The sequence below is a fragment of the Xiphophorus hellerii genome, chromosome 21 (genome assembly GCF_003331165.1).
Source record: "Xiphophorus hellerii strain 12219 chromosome 21, Xiphophorus_hellerii-4.1, whole genome shotgun sequence".
Classification (NCBI taxonomy): domain Eukaryota; kingdom Metazoa; phylum Chordata; class Actinopteri; order Cyprinodontiformes; family Poeciliidae; genus Xiphophorus; species Xiphophorus hellerii.
This window is the reverse complement of record NC_045692.1, coordinates 17,212,742-17,229,259: the sequence shown is the minus strand read 5'-3', so window position 1 is coordinate 17,229,259 and position 16,518 is coordinate 17,212,742. Positions and strand designations below refer to the sequence as shown.

Sequence of the window (16,518 nt, the reverse complement as noted above, 5' to 3'; positions counted from 1 at the left end):
TTGGTGGGAAATATTTTTTGCACTAAACGGAGAAGGCAATAAGCTGCACAAAATGCATGATATTTGTCTCACAACTACTGAGAAACAAATCACAAAAATATGACTCTTGTTCTCCAAACTCTCCATTGGTGAACTGTTAAAAGGAGAATCACATTAAAAAACTATGTGTGTACAAACCATTCAATGACCTTGATCCTCCATATACAGTATGAAATGTGTTGGTCATTCAGGTCCTTATGCAGTAGTATTTATGTAATACCATGCATTTTGTCCAAATCAGTAGAAGCTGTTACAGAATATCTCCTGTTTTTAATGCAGTGCCACCAGAGGGATCAAAGGTCATGGGTATTCAATGTTGATTTTAGCCCCTGCAAAGATTTCTCCAGATTTTCTGAATCTTTTGATGATATTATGGACTGTGGAAGGTACTATTCCTTGCCACTGCACGTTGAGAAACCGTTTGAACATTGGATATCTCATCTTTGTTATGTATCCGATTGAGCACATGGGTTGAAAAGTATTTGCAAATCGTCAAAATCTGTTTTTATTTATGTTTTACACAAACTCCCATTTTCATTGGAATTGGCGTTACCTTTCTTCGTTCATTTAAAAGAGCCGGCACGTTGAGTCGATTCGGTTACCACCAACACACATGTCGTCAACACGATTCACTTCCTGCTAGGAGCGGATTACGTTCTTACGCTTTCCTTTCAGTATCGTTTACAGAGAAATCTAATTTTCCACACACGTCCCTGATATTGACAAGGCGCGGCTCCACAAGACTAAACAAGCAAATAACCAGTTCTTTAACGATCCGCCCCGGGGCGAGCCTTGAACCTTCGTGATGTCGGTGGTTCTTCAGAGCAACTCAGGCTGGGTTCTGGACTCCCAGTCGCTCATTGACCGAGGCTACACGAGGTGCATCACATGGACAGGGCATCAGAAAACACATGTCAAGTGCAATTTTAAAAGACAATGCTTTCACATATTAAAGAGTCATTACAACATGAGTGGGAGAGTTGATGGAGGACACACTGTTATGGCGCAGAAAACAGAGAAATCCGCAAAGGTAGACTGTTTAAGCTGCAGGCTAGACCTCTTTGAGTGTAAACAAAAAGTGTTGAGGCTTGTTCTTGGGTTGATGCCATTTAATATGCACGTTTTAAAAATGATAAGTAGTTCTGTTATCAGTATTTAATAAAATGTTTTGGATTTCAGAAGCGGAAACGAAAACATGGTGAGCTCAACCAAGGAGAAATTGATGCAAAGGCTTTCCATGAAAAGGTGAATAAATTTTGACTGAATATCAAGTCCAGGGCTTTGCAAAACTTCTCGAAGCTTCTTCTCAACTTGTTGATGCCTTCCTTGGTTTACAGGATGGTATTTTTTATGTATCATTTATCCTTTACATACTGTTAAAATATTATGCACTACTACTAAAATAACAAAAAACATGAAGGATAAGTTTATTTGCAAGGTTCTGTGTTTTTAACGACATTAGTGATTAAGTTTCTTCACTGAGTTTCTTCAGTAATTATTGTTTCTATACATAATTATTGTTTTTGGATTTAGAGTCCTTTATAAGAATCTAATAGGATGTAGCAGCTAATAGAGTCAATAGTCAATAAAAAAGTGTGTTATTCAGAAAACATGATATGTCTATATATCTGTGGTAACAGATCAGGAGCATTATTCTGGAAGGAACCAAGGCCTTAGTGGACTCTGCCCAGTCACTTGGATACCTGAGTGGAGAGACAGAAACATCCCAAGATCCTCTTCCCTCACAGGACTGCAGACTAGCAGCACTCTGCGAGATAGCTAAAGAGCTTCCTCTGGTGGCCGATGAAGAGCAGGAGTGGACACAGTCACTTCTGACGGAGGAAGGCGGTGCTTCACATGTCGACCTGTTCTCCCAGGTGACGGAGAACAGCCAGGCCTGGGCAGCAGTGGTTCCACTGATAGGAGAGGAGTATATAATACCTCCTAACACTGCATTCCTCCTCTCTGATTTCACAAGAATACAACCACTGGTACAATGTGAGTGCAATGAAAAAAAAGTGAAATCTGGAAAATTATCAATTTTATTAAAGCCATCTGGAAAACCTGTTGGTCACTTAAATGGTTTTAGGAAAGCTATATATTTTTTCCAGCGTAATGTTTAATTCTATCATAAATTCATTACGTTTCTGTGCCACTTCTCTCCCAAATAGGTGGGAGGAGATTTGATGTCATCGTCATTGATCCACCTTGGGAAAACAAGTCTGTGAAAAGAAGTCGCAGGTTATTTGGCTTCCACATGTTTCATCAAGGCATTGTGGTGGACAATTAGAAATGCTTAGACAAGTGAGAAGAAGTTCAAAAGTGAGGAGTAGGAGGCAGCGCAAAAATATTTATGCTTACTCCTGACTGTCCCTGTCTGTAAACAAGCAGTATCCATTTACATACACATTCAGATGTTCACCAAGCAAATACTTGCATAAAGCATATAATTAATTTTGATTGCAGTCTAAGCAGTTATTTGCAATATTGATCCTGCGTACAGGGATATATAGAGATATATTTGCAATATATATATATATATATATATATATCATGTTGATTGAGTTTGAGCTCATAAATTTTTTCCATGAAGATACAGCTCTTTGCCTTCATCCCAGCTGAAACGCCTTCCAGTCCCCCTCCTGGGATCTCCAGGATGCTTGGTGGTCACCTGGGTAACGAACAGGCCCAGCCACCTCCGATTTGTCCGTGACGAGCTGTACCCACACTGGGGTGTAGAAGTTGTTGCTGAATGGTTCTGGGTCAAGGTAGTGGACATCTAGAGCTAAATGATTTATGGTAAGTTTCACAGATGGAGGTTATCCTAACTAACTTTTCGTCCTTCAGGTCACCACATCGGGGGAGTTTGTGTTTCCTCTAGATTCACCACACAAGAAGCCATATGAAGTGCTGGTGCTGGGTCGGTATCGTCCTGCCAACGACCACACGAGGTGTGACGGACCTTCATACAGTAGCCTGCATTTTGGGCACAAATCTAAATCTGAAAAGTGTGTCCAGCATTTACGTATATTCCACCCTCTTGGGTTTTAGAACCACTTTTCATTGTAATTCAAGTGCGCATGTGTTTTTAGGTGCATCTCCACCAGCTTTGCGAAACATTTAAAGCTCATTCAGACTGAACAAAAGACATTTGAGAACATCAATTTTCAAGTCTTGCCACAAATTCTCAATTAGATTTACATCTGGACTTTGACTAAATGATTTTTACATATGAAAATGCTTTAATTTCAACCATTTCATCATAGGCATGGCTGTGTGTTTAAAATTGTTGTCCTGCTCAAAGATATGGTGGAAAAATAAAATTATCCAAGCGTTGCTAAGGTGAAAAACAGGTACATTAGTGAAGCTTATACAAGATGAGAACAAAGCCAGCGTGTTAGAGACACACAAAGTCAGTACAAGTCTTCAGATATTCAAGAACAAGAGAAGTGCAAAATATTTACAAGACAGACAGGCAAGTTGCCATGAGAACCGACGTTTCTTTATCTTTATGTCTTGCTGCTGCAGAAACCAGCTTTGGCAGTTGACCTTTGGCACGGCAAGCAGAAAAAGTTATTCCACAGATAAGCATAACACCTGTTAACGTAACACATGTTTATGGTGTTATGTTTGTAGCTAACACAAGCCACTATGAGAATTGTGCATTCAGAGATTCAAGAGGCTATAAATGCTGGGCTTTTGCAAGTCATCTTTTGTGTTTTCAAATTAAGAGTTTTAGATGAGGTAAATCCAGGTGATACTTACCGTACTTATGTTTTTTTGTTTCAGCCCTTTACAAACCGCAAACGCTCCAGTTGAAGATAAACGTTTGATTGTGAGCGTCCCCTCGGCCTTGCACTCCCAGAAGCCATCACTGTCAGGCAAGTTCTTAAAGTGTGGTGTTTTTTCTGCACCACTAGAGGGCAACGCTGCAGCATTGATAAAATCTAAATGCAGGACGACTTCCCTTCACACCACTGGCTCCAATTCTGGTGCTGTTTGTGTTTTATTAATAAGGACAGTACCTACATGAGAAATTATGAACCAGGGAAGCACCTCTTTATGGAAACAAAACTCACAAAATAGAACCATATATTGACTAAACATAGTCAAAACATGAGCTTCTTTTTGAATGTTATTGTTGTAGACTAGAGAAGACAATATACTAGTTGTCTATATTTTCCATATTTACATATAATGGAAACCGTGACAGATCTGACTTGTCAAAAAGTAAACTTTTACATCACACACGTTAGATTTGTCTCGATTGCTCCACCTCCAGTATGCAAGTGTAAGAGCTTGGCAAAGCATATGCAGGAACTTAGAATAAGGAAGGCTTGACGTCAGCTCATTCCCTCTCAGGGGAATGCAATTTATGGTGCAGTATGGAGGGTGAAACATGGCTGCTGTTTGCTGGTACCCTTTCAGCAGCACAGAAAAGCTCCCCTCCCGTAGAGCTAGATTGAGATTATTAAAATACATTGATTTAAATCATAATGATGCCTCCATGGAGCTGGGACAGCATAGAGATTCAACAGATTAGGAAAAAGATTGCGCTCGGTTTCCATGTGTGAGTCTTTGTTTGTGTCAGTGGGTCTCAGCAGGTTTCATTCACAACTGGTTTGTTTGTTCCAGTTGATCCGCTGTTGTTGACCTGGAAGCTTTTCGTTAGGCAATGAAGAAAAAATGCACCTTCATTAAGCTTCACTGGATGATATCGAGTGATTAAGCAGCACTGGAAACTGAAAGCAGTTTTTTTTGGAGGGGGGGCGATTTTTTATGCATTTTGTTGCAAGAAGGCTCTGCTGGTTGTGGGTCTGTCTCAGATCTTTTAGTGTTATGACAGAAGAATGATTCCTATAAGTTAAAAAGTTCAATTCAGATATAAGAAAACAACAGGACAGGAGGAGAGCAATGTTGTTCTGGATGAGTGCACTGAAATGTTAATTCTTATAATTTATTCAGAGATATTTAGATTTTAATCATGGTCCACAACTTTAAAAATAAGTACATTTTACTTACTTAATCTTGAAAAGAGAGAGAAAAAAATCTCCACAAACTGGATTAACTAAGACTTTGTAACTTGTTCAGAAAGAAAAGACCTCTTTCTTTTTTCTTTTCACTTGTGCAGATGTGCCGTCCCATTTCAAGATTTATCATAGTGAAACTTTTTCTCTCTTTTCAATTTGAAAGCTGAGTCATGAGTTAAGGACGAGTTAGTCACTGAGCTGCATGTTTGGCCTTTCCACACAGGGGCTTTGTCTCCCTGACGGACACAGAGAGGGGAAAAGAAGTAAGGTTATTCAGCACATATAGGTTAGATGGGTTTTGGGAGCAGACTTTTGAGCTCATTAACTCCCTGAGTGTCGGCTGAGGCAGTGTCAGAGTAGCAGAAAGCAGGGGAAGTGAAACGTATCTGTCAGGTGTTCCTCTCCTGGAATACGAGCACTTATAAAGCCAAGGTCACTGGCAGACTCCTCACAGGGAGGAAAAAACTGTTCAGATGTGTGAAGGAGTTCTGCAGCTGCCTCTTCTGTCTTCAGCCTATTACAAAGTAACAAGTGAAGAGCTTTTATACAAAAGATCCATGCAGGGGAGCAATGGGAAACCTAGATTGAATTATTCTGTGCAGCATTCCCAGTGTGTTTTGCATAAAAATCCTATTTTACGGATGCTTTTCTTTTAATACACTACTATTATTCTCAGCACAACTGTACTCTACACTATACAGTAGAAGGTGTTCCTGGAGCTAACACAAGGCAGTGCATTATCCTACGTTATTGAAATGCAAGAAAGATGAGCTGTTGTGTGCTTGGCCGCACATTGTGTGTAACAATCACGGTATCATTGTTTCTTTGTCTTAATTTTTCACAGAGGTTCTGAAGTTGTATGTTGGAGCTGAAGCCAAGTGTTTGGAGCTGTTTGCACGGAGTCTTCAGCCCGGGTGGACCAGCTGGGGAAACGAGGTGCTGAAATTTCAGCACATCAGCTACTTCAACCTGGAACCTGCAGATACCTCTAAAGCCGTGGCCACAGAAGACACTGCGGACAACCCTGCAGAAACATGACTGCAGATATCCTGTGAAAAGTGACTGTCTTACTGCATCCAGCCTTACTAGTAACTGAGCAAATGACCGAAGTTCAACACCTGTCGGCTGTTTTTTTTTCTTTTAACTTTGTTTTTAATAAAGATTTTGCTGCTCCTGCATCACTTTTTGATCTATAATCTGCATGCATGTGGGACCTTTGATTTATCTTTTTTGGTCTGGATGAATCTTAAGGTAGTGATGATGTTGTTTGAGAGATGAAAGCATTTCTCTGCAGCTGTTTTGAACCCAACTACTTCCCACACAGCAATCAGACTCCCAACTCTCCAGGTTTTTAGCCTTTTGAGTACTCCTTGGCACAGCATGTGTCTTAGGGAAGATCAAAGTATTGCTATTTTTACTCTTTCTATGCTGTTTTAAGCTGAATTTCTAAATGCGGTTGAGAAAAACGTTTCTGAAACAGAGGCTTGTGCTGCAAGAGACGGTCTGCTTCTAAAGCATCATCCACAATTTGTCCACAATTCGCTTGTACTGTCAGTTTCAGCTAAAAACAAAATGCTTTCACATGTTTAACTGGTCCTTTGCCCATTGGGTGGAGTCTTTCTAATAAATGTGGTGGAAGAGCATGGCCTCATCTTCTGCTCTCTGAGGAAGATGAGGATGAGTTATTGTCTCTACAGCACACCACACATCAAAGCTAATGAAGCTAGAATGTGACTCCAGCAAAATCACCTACATGTTACTGTCATCATGCTGTCCATCTTCAACACATAGACTCATAAACAGACACATATTGTGCATATGAAAGACGACAAGCAAGATCATACTTGGTTCTGAACCAATTTCTCACTCTTTTGCACCATATCCACCATGAGCCTTTTACATTACTGCTGTGCAGCCAAACTATGTTGTAATCTTTTGAAGTGATCAGCTATTTTTGCTCTGTGGTTAGCATATCTAAGTGACAAGCATCACAAAAACGTAATGGTAATGCCACTGAAGTTGTTTCTACATTTATACTGGCAAAGGATCTCAATTTACATGAGCAGAACCTGTAAATGACTGTAGGTGATGTCTCATGTTTTTAAACATTCATATCAGTCTGCAGCTCAGATGAAACTATTGTAATCTGATTATTTAACTAACGATAACCTGTTTAAAATGTGCAATTTTTGCACGAATATTCATTTTTATTTCACTTGACTTCAGTGACATCAGTCAAAAGTCTGAATAAAATGTGTTTTGAGAAGTTGTGGAGGAGAGGTGCTTGAAAACCTCAGTCAGGTCTCCAAGGAATTTTTTTCTGATTGTTTCCCTTCAAAGCAAAAAGCAATCACATAAAGGAGCCTTGATTTTTTTTAATTAATATTCTCATTCTATTCAGAATGTATTATTACATTCATTCAAAGTCACCTCCATGACTCATGTTGGTATCACTTGCTTTTCAATACCATTTTTTTTTTTTGTTTACGTGCTTTATTATCTGTCAGACTCTCAAGCTCTGTCAGAACTTCATCTACAAAGGTTTTTGTTCTTTGGCTATTTTTGTCAGCTGTTTATAAAAATAATCTATTAGTCTTCATGATGCCATAACTTCAGAATAATTCTTCTTTTACTTTATCTTCCTTTTAGTTGTTTTTTTGCTCTTACACGATGGCCAGCATCTGAGATTACGTCATCGGTTTCTAAAAGATCACAATGCACCAAAGAATGAGGTCATCATCTCTCTCGCAGGCGCCAGTGAAAGCTGGGGTTCCTGTCAAACTAAAGATGAAGCACCAGCACAAAGACCTCACCACACAGCTTCCCTGCTCCCCTGATGGAGCCGCGAAAAATCAGCAACCCAGTGTCTTTTACCAGATCCACAGTAGTCCTTTTCTTTCATTGTGTTCTGGCTGCCCTTTGGATAGCTAGTATTACTGTGAATATTGAGATTAATACACAGAAATTAGATTGCTAACATGCTGATGTTGACTTTAACACTAGCCTGAGAGGTTTTTTGTGCTAAAACTTCAGAAAATACAAACATTTTCTTTTTCTAAAAAACAGTTGAAAACAGAAGTTTGCAATACCTTTAAGTAAATGTATTTTTTCTTACTGTCTGAAATGAAATTATGATAAAAGTTTCCTGTCTCAGGTCTGTTATGATTACCAAGTAAAATTTCCTAAATTGCAGAATATTTGGAGATACACTTTATACATTTTTTATTGTCCTTAAGCCAAGATGGAAGGAACTCTAGGTATGTTTCTGAAGGGTGAATAACATTATAATATTTTGTAAAGCACAAAAAAAGTCAGTTTTACATAATGCTGCTCCTTTAATATTTCCCCATGAAGTTCTTCCTGTGGGAGGCCATCAATTTTGTGAAGTGAGCATGTTCCTCTGATAGAAAAATACCCCCACAGCCTGAAGCTGCCAACACGATACTTCAACACAATCAGCCAAGTCAATGTTTAGTAAAAGCTATGAAGCCCTGATCTATTATAGTGCCCTGAAGTATTAGAAAATAATAGGAGATGGAAAAAAACCCAACAATATATGAGTATTCTGATTTTAGAATGGATAAAATACTTTGCCCCAGGAGAATATTCCACATCATCAGAGGCAATTCTTTTCAAACTTTCCAAAAGATGTTATGTTTAAAGGGTTCCAGGAAAATAATGTTCCAAATAGTACGAAGCTTTGTCAATAACTTTGCTCACAGGATGAAAAACAAATCCTGTGGTACAGAAACAGCCGCATAGCAGACCAGCCGTCGTCAGGGCCAAAATCTCCCACAGGAGGCTGCAGGAGGGGATTGTGGAGATAATTATTTCCTAAGAGGTGCTTATTCTTCCCGTCTGCTACTGTCATAAAAAACGCCAGTCCTACATGCTTGTGTTTACTAGAAATACTTTTATTTGTCTGGCTAAAATAGCCATGAAAGGGCAGCACACTTAGTAGTTTCATCAGTCGTCTTCAGAGGGAATGTGTAATCTGCAGTGGAGCGTGCAAACCTGAAGACATTTCCCAAGGTATACATTTATTACCACTAGCTCTTGATGTTTAAGGCAGCAGCTTTAGTATGTTGTTACATTTCAAATGAGGAGTTTTATAATTAAAACTCAACACAGGTTTCTATAAAAGGCCTGTCTCATTTTTCATCTAATTCTACTTTTACTATAAAAGGAGCAGCGATATCTTAGTTGATCTATTTTCTATTTTATTTTAAAACTACTCACTGTTTCAAACTAGTAGTCAAAATGGCTTTTAGTTAATTACTAATATGTATTAAATAGTTTCTTTCCCCTAAAAGGCTTAGTTTTTTCAGAAATTTGGATAACCTGATACAAATTTTCTCTTTTTTTCCCCCCTTTTTCATATTAAACTTACATGTTTTGGATTATCAATAACATTTATATATCAGACAATAGTCTGAGTAAATACAAAAAGCGGTCTTCGAGTGAACAATTCAAAAGAACTTTTGTTTGAATCCTGGAACTTCTTGTTGCAAGACAGCAGTGTTACCAACTGCACCACCCTGCAGCCCCACATGGACCTTATCACTGCAAAACCAAAATCAAGAAATTCTTTCAGTAGAACCCGTCTGACAACTTGAGGTAGGCTAAAAGTTCTCAAAGGCAACACATCATGGCGCAATCTAAAAAAACAGGTTCGAAGCAAAGTTTTAGAAATCGAATACTTACTTTAAGACTGCTGTGAACCAAAGTGAGTCATTATCCACAAATGGAGAAAACACTGTACTGAGGTAAACCTTCCCAGGAGAGGGAACCTTAGGTTGAAGAGCAGAACAAGACCTTAATGTATATGAACATTTTGGAGTGACCTGGTCAAAGTGCAAACAGTCAAACAGGTCATTCATGCTTAAAAACTCTTGTGAAGAAGAGTGAGACAAAAATCCTCCTCAAAGATTGCTTTAAAAGCAACAGTTGCTTCTGCCAACGATGGCAAAAGTGGTTATTAGATTTAGGGGGCAATCACTTTTTCACATAAAGCCAGGTTAATTTCACCAGCTTTTTTCTCATTATTATTTAAAATCACCATCTACTTTTCACAGCACTGTATTTAGCTGTGGGAATACATATCCATGTTTGTTGTGGGCTTTCTTGTGCCATCAAAGAAATGTTGCTGTAACAGTAAACATACTCCAGGCAAATAATTGCTTTACCACGGGGGAGGAATATCTGGTGATGCAAGACTTGTTTTCAACTGTCCTGATCTGTCCCCAAGTTGACATCATCATCAAGTCAAAAGTTTACCAGCTTTGGTGCAGTATTCTTCTCCAATCTGAAATTAACCTGTGTTGCTATTTTTTTTTTTTTTTTTTTTTGCTGCAGTGATATATGTATTTGTCATGGCTTTCTATTCAATGAGATGTTTTAGGAATTAATTAAAAAGTGTTTTCTGCATCAAAAACATTAATCTCACCAGTAGAACCTGGTCAAAACACAACACATTTGTAGCTGTTGGAGAAATAGAGTAGGTGCTTCTCACATTGACACATGTTTGAGATAACGAGTTGAGTTGTCACTCAAAACGAACTTCAATACCAAGTGTGAAGACACTTTCTTAAAATGATCAAGAAGTGAGTCTGATATTACTGTAGGTGTAGTTCATGTCAAATCCCAACTTGTATCACTTTTCTTTCCAGAATGAGCATTAAGTTTTGTCCTGTAATAAGGAAATCTTGAGATTAGCTACTGTGCCTTTGTCAAAGGTTTAACATTATGTAAGAATGGAATAATAGTAATAATAATCGGAGATTCTTAATTGCCGACTGGTCTAAATAAGAACCAGTACAACTCCTCATTTTGCTGTTGTCTGCTGCATTGGGACAGAATTCCTGATCCGATAAGTTATTGTTAGCTGGATATTTTTCTGACATTTCATGTCACATCCATGCAGATGATATCCAATTGTACCAGCTGGAGAACCTGTGTTTTTCACTCAATGGCTCTTAAACACAAAACAGACTGGCCTTAAAATAACTCCTGGTCAACAATAATCCAAAATCAGCCTTCTTTTTGCCCAGAAACAAGATCTAATGTGAAAAATCTAGGTGTTACGTTTTGACTCCTCATTAGAGTTTGACTCACACACCAGATCTATTTCTTGTTTCTATTTTGTTTTTTTATTTAAAAGATGAAGTATGAGACATGGACTCCCGAGGAGCTCCAGAGAATATTACTCATGATTTTGTGTCATCAAGTTTGGACTAATGCTCTTTTTACCAGTCTGGATCATCAGTTTCCCATCTGCAGCTTTGTTTTGCTGACTCTTTGGAGGTTTTTAAAAACAATCTGAAAACTATTTTAATTTCCCAAGATCTTATGTTATGGTTTTATTGTGGTAGGTTTAACTTACCCATAATTTATTTTGTACAGTGCTTTATGACTTTGTGACTCTAAAAGGTGCTTTATGAATAAACTGAACTTATTTTACATGTATGCATGAAATTCCTCATCTCTTTATCTTCAGCTAATATCTTTGACAGCCAACTCACAGCTGCCATTTTATACTGAAAGGGCAATGTACCTGAAACTGTTCTTGAAGGCTGATTACAATCCTTTTGCCTTTGTTTCCTAAAAAAGGCTAATTTATATCATTTTCAGAGACTTCCCAGTAGCCTGCTAGTCCCCGTTAGCATTCAGTGCCAGAGGAGATCCGAAGCAGATAGACAGATGGACAGCTCCATCCATATTCATTCAGAAGGTACCCCCATGTCTCTCATGTAAAGATCTGTCTGTCGGAGAGCAGCGTGTGTCGGTGAGTCAACAAAAAGGTGTCACGGAGGGGAAAAAAAGGACTATTTGCGCGCCTGAACACGAGCAGTCAGTCCAAAAGTCGCTGAAGGAGATAAATTTGGGTTATTAGCAGTTTAGGTGTCAGAATGGCTGACAGGTGGATGGCAGAAGGCAGGAAATCACTGTGTGCCAGATTTACAAATCCTTGGGCTTTGTTAGAAAGAACAATTCATGAAAGCTCTTTTTGTTTGCCTTTCAGTTTAGCCTGCTTGCAGTATTGCTTCCTTTTATTTCAGGGAAGTTGTGAAAAAGCATGTAGCAAAGCAAGATTCTCGTCTGAAGCTGTAATTTCTTTTTTAAAATGGTATTTTTTAGCAAAAAATAAGATTAGTATGAAGATTCTGATGCTTTGATCTTTAGATGGAGTTTCAGCAATGGGTTGCTGCAGGTTATTCCAGTATTCAAGGTGTAAACAAATTAATGGATATTTTTAAATGTGTAGAAGGAAAATTAATCTCTGCTAGGGAAAGACATGCCAACTAATTGGCCAGGAACCCCTGCTGAAGGTGTTTTTAATGCTTAGGATGCTGGTAAAATTACTAAATATTAATGAAGATTTATGCATGGTTTAAAGCATCTTACAATGTATTCATGTCTTTTGAACTTTTCCACATTGTGTCATGTTACAACCACTATAAATTTATCGTTTTAGGACTTTATGCACTACACAAATACAAATTCATGTATAATTGTGAAGCCCAAGAAAATAATAAATAATTTTCAGTTCATAAAGGTACACTTGGTTCCAATGGATTTAATTTAGCTGTATGTGAGTTAAGGATATGCACCGTTCAGATTTATTGTTTGTAAAAAAAAATTTTTTTTTAAAGCCCCATAATTTTTTTCCCTCATTAATTGTGGACTTCTTTGTGTTGGTCCATGACATTACTATAGAATACTTTTAGATTTGTAACAAGAAAATGTTGAGAAGATCAAGAGGTATGAGTACTTTTCCAGAGAACTGTATTTTGGGAGAGAATATTTGACAAATAAGTTTTAAATATTATGATTATTTAAGTAACAAAGTTTTTGACCAAAATAGTACAGTAAGTTGATTAATATCTCACCATAATTCCCTCTTCCCTCCAGCTGCTTTGTTGACATAAAAATGTCCCTGTCCATTATGCAAAATTCCAAAAAAATATATATATTTGATGATATTGCAAAATCATCAAACAAAATAAAATAAAATAAAACAGTGGCTTCCAGATTTACCACTTTCAGACGGTCTATCTTTGGCATGAAAATGGGATTCATAGCAGAAAACTGAAATCACTTCATGACCTTTTGGCTCCATGTTATGATAGATCCTCAAAAAATAGACTTTCATCTTCCCATGTAACAAAGACAAGCTTCATTCTTCACTCTTCAATTATAGCTCTGGATGTACAGTGCACATCCTTGGATGGTTTCCCCTTTTTGTTCCTTAATCAATCACTATCAACAAAATGTGGCAACAACAAAACATTCTTCTCCACAACTTTATTTCTGACCCTTTAAGTCTTATCCTGGATCCTTGTGCTATCACTCATTAGAAATCATCTAACAATTAACAACTATCTGAGCCCAGATCAGCACCGAAACATTCAAGAAATGAGGCATATTTTGATATTTAGGTCTGCATGGATTCTAAACGAGGAATAATTTAGAAATATTTCAACAATGAAAAATGTACCTAAGCAAAAGCAGGAATTTATAGAAAGGAGATTAAGGAGGGTAAATCAAAACCAGGAGATAGCCACAATAACCACACTGAAATGTCTAATTTTCAAGAGGGGAGAGAAAGATCCAGCTCATCAGCTTGCAAAAGAGAGAACAGTCTTGTCAGACCTGACTGTCTAAATGCTGAAATGCTGTGAGCTTTGGGAGAAGTTGTTCCTGTTGGATGAGACTTTAAGGTGAAAGTAAATGTCAAAGGAGGAAAAAAGGCCGGTAATTAAGCACTTTGCTAGCTGTGAAGAGCAGTTAGTGGTCAAATCATTAAATCATCACATTTCATTTTTTTCTTCTTTGGTGAGTGGGCAGACCTGTAATCATTAAGAAGGTGTTGCAGATAAGTTCACGAGGAAATCCTTTGTTGTGTTCTCACAAGTGCCAGTCATGTATTGACTGAGCAAGTTCAAAGATGGTCCAGACCACCTGCAGATTACCTAACTTTAGAGCAATGGATGCTTTTAGCCTTTAGTTTCCCCCTTAATATCTAATTTTTCAGTGAGTCTTGTACTGCAGAAAGGACATCAAAGTGGATATCTACCTTTACATGTTTTGTCTACTCTTATACAATGGTGTTAATGAAGGGGTGACATGGATGAACATGGAAACTTAAAATAAATTTGACTTTGCATCATAGCGTGTCTGACATCTTAAAGTTGGGCTCTGTTTCTTTAAGAACCTCCTACTCTTTCCAACACTCCCCCTTCAGCACATAATCACAACAATGCTTCTCCATGTCATCCAGACGTTCTTAGAGTAGTTCATAAGTTCAGTAGGCATGCAGTTTTATCAGGAGTTTCCTAATTAGTGCTGCTAGTCAGAGTGGGGCACCGGTGCTATTTGAGGTGGAATCTCGGCTGGAATCTCAAGCTCCATGGCGGGGATTTGGGTAAAAAGGAGGCACATTGTATTCCTAAAACATACATAAATAAGTCAAAGTCACACTCAAGATAAGTTTTTGATGAGGGAATGACATTTTAACATGATATAAATCTTAAAGTTTATTTTGCATAACACTGCCCCTTTAAAATACACAGGAAACAGCACATGGGAACAAACAGTAAATGTGAAGAAAACATGATAGGATACACAGTATCATATAAGCAGAGCAGGTAATGACAATGTTCAAATATCATTTAGATCTCTAAGTGCAGAAGAAATCCCAATTAGCTGATTGCAAATTACAGACCTCATCAAAATCTTCATGTTCATTTTCACTAAGCAAAGAGTTTGAGATGAAAATATGTACTCTGACTAAAAGCAGCTCTAATAATTTAAATGATATTTGCACCCTCAGTACAAAGAACTAAATACAGTGTGTTGTTCAGTGGGTGTGGGAGCGAGATCTGATGGGAGGTGGGGTGTTCCTAATGGGCCACCAGCTCTTGTTAAATAATAATAAATCACCTTCCTACTATGGGAGATGTGAATCACCACATCAAAGGATTTAATAAGCTCTATAAAATGACAGTAACCAATTAGTGATCAGAACATCAGATCTGAAAACAGGAAATGGACACCAGGTGAAACCAAGACTAAACTTGGCCTCTTTAAACATAAGATGCCACTGCTATCTGAGGTGACCTTGGCCTTATTGATGCTAAGTGTGTTTCCATGGGCCAGGACTGTTTATTTGGTTTTGTGTGAATTAAACGTCTATACAAAAAAGATTATGGTCTTTGTGGTTCTCAGATCTTTTCACTTGGAGGATTTCAGGAGGCTTACAACATGAACAAATCTAATTTGGTGAAATTGAAACATGTCTCAGTGTAATGAGGAGTCGTACCTCTGAACAAATTTAGTTTCTGCTTATTCATGAAAGCCTGGCTCTGAGCCAGCTCCTTCATGACTCATCTAATTATGTTTGCAAATCATTTAGCACAAAACCAAAGAAACCAATTCATCTCCCACTGATTGTTCTTGACTTCTAAATATGAAGACATGGTTAATTTGAATAACTTATGACATTTCCAAAGTTGTAATGGCATTGAAGAACAACAGAAGTTGTATTAGTTCTGCCACTATGGAGGATTTTCTAGATTTTCTACCCAACCTGTCCTTTTGTGATTTTTTTTAACCATTCACTTGTTAATGTAACTTGGATAATTGTTATTCAACATTGTCAAAATTGTGCTTATTCTTAGAGGCAGTAAAAAATTTTTTTTTTTTTTTTTTTAGCTTTACAACATATTATGTTATTCTCTCATATTTACTGGACTTTGAACTGAATATTAGGTATTTCAAGTCCTATAACTATTGTGACTGGTGGGGTGAAATGGGTGTTAAGTGATGTCTAGGTTTTTTTTCTTATATTTATTTTCATGTGCTGATGTCATCGGCCTTCTGGGCTCTGCCCCTTTCAAGTAAACATACAGTATGACGTTTTTGGTCACCTTCAGCAACAGTCACGCACTTTCAAATGCGTCAACTTGATTTTTTTTTTCCTCCAAAACATTTCCCATTGCCTCATTGTTTTATCTATGGGACTTTCTGATATTCTTCATTCTTTGCCCTCTCTTGTCTCTTTTCCACTTAGCTTCACCAATACAGTCAAAATAATCCCTCCTCTTAAACTTTGGAGCTCCAGAGACCAGGAGAGCAGATGCTGAAGTGACGGCATGTCATCGCTGTCCCATATCGGTGACTCACTGAAGCCACTGTGTGCCCCGGCCTGTCATCCGGCCTGTCGCTCTCCAGTGCCGGGCCACTTGGCAGCACAATGTTTCACCACCTCACCGTTGTTAACACCAGCTGAAAATAAATCTTTAGTTCTTGAAAAAAGTAAGAACCCCTAAAATATCTCCTGCACAAACATTCATCTTTCACAAAAAGAAAAAAAACAAAAACATAAAATGTTAAACATGTCTGTCTTTTTGTGACCGTCTGAATCATTTCCACTTCTGGTCAGATTAAT

The 16,518-nt window shown here is 37.9% G+C and overlaps 1 protein-coding gene across 1 annotated transcript; it reads left to right on the top strand.

Moving 5' to 3' along the window:
- The first annotated feature begins 657 nt into the window (after positions 1 to 657).
- Positions 658 to 7,332, top strand: mettl4 (methyltransferase 4, N6-adenosine). The gene is made up of 8 exons (XM_032551474.1): positions 658 to 1,069; positions 1,219 to 1,284; positions 1,680 to 2,037; positions 2,211 to 2,280; positions 2,633 to 2,807; positions 2,887 to 2,990; positions 3,829 to 3,920; positions 5,914 to 7,332. The coding sequence occupies exons 1-8, from the start codon at positions 845 to 847 to the stop codon at positions 6,105 to 6,107; spliced, it is 1,284 nt and encodes a 427-aa protein (XP_032407365.1). The 5' UTR covers positions 658 to 844; the 3' UTR covers positions 6,108 to 7,332.
- The last annotated feature ends 9,186 nt before the right edge of the window (positions 7,333 to 16,518 follow it).

Coding starts and splice junctions, on each gene's coding strand:
- mettl4 (XM_032551474.1), top strand. CDS start 845: ATGTCGGTGGTTCTTCAGAGCAACTCAGGCTGGGTTCTGGACTCCCAG. Junction 2,991..3,828: donor CCTGCCAACGACCACACGAG/GTGTGACGGACC, acceptor TTTTTGTTTCAG/CCCTTTACAAACCGCAAACG. Junction 3,921..5,913: donor CCAGAAGCCATCACTGTCAG/GCAAGTTCTTAA, acceptor AATTTTTCACAG/AGGTTCTGAAGTTGTATGTT.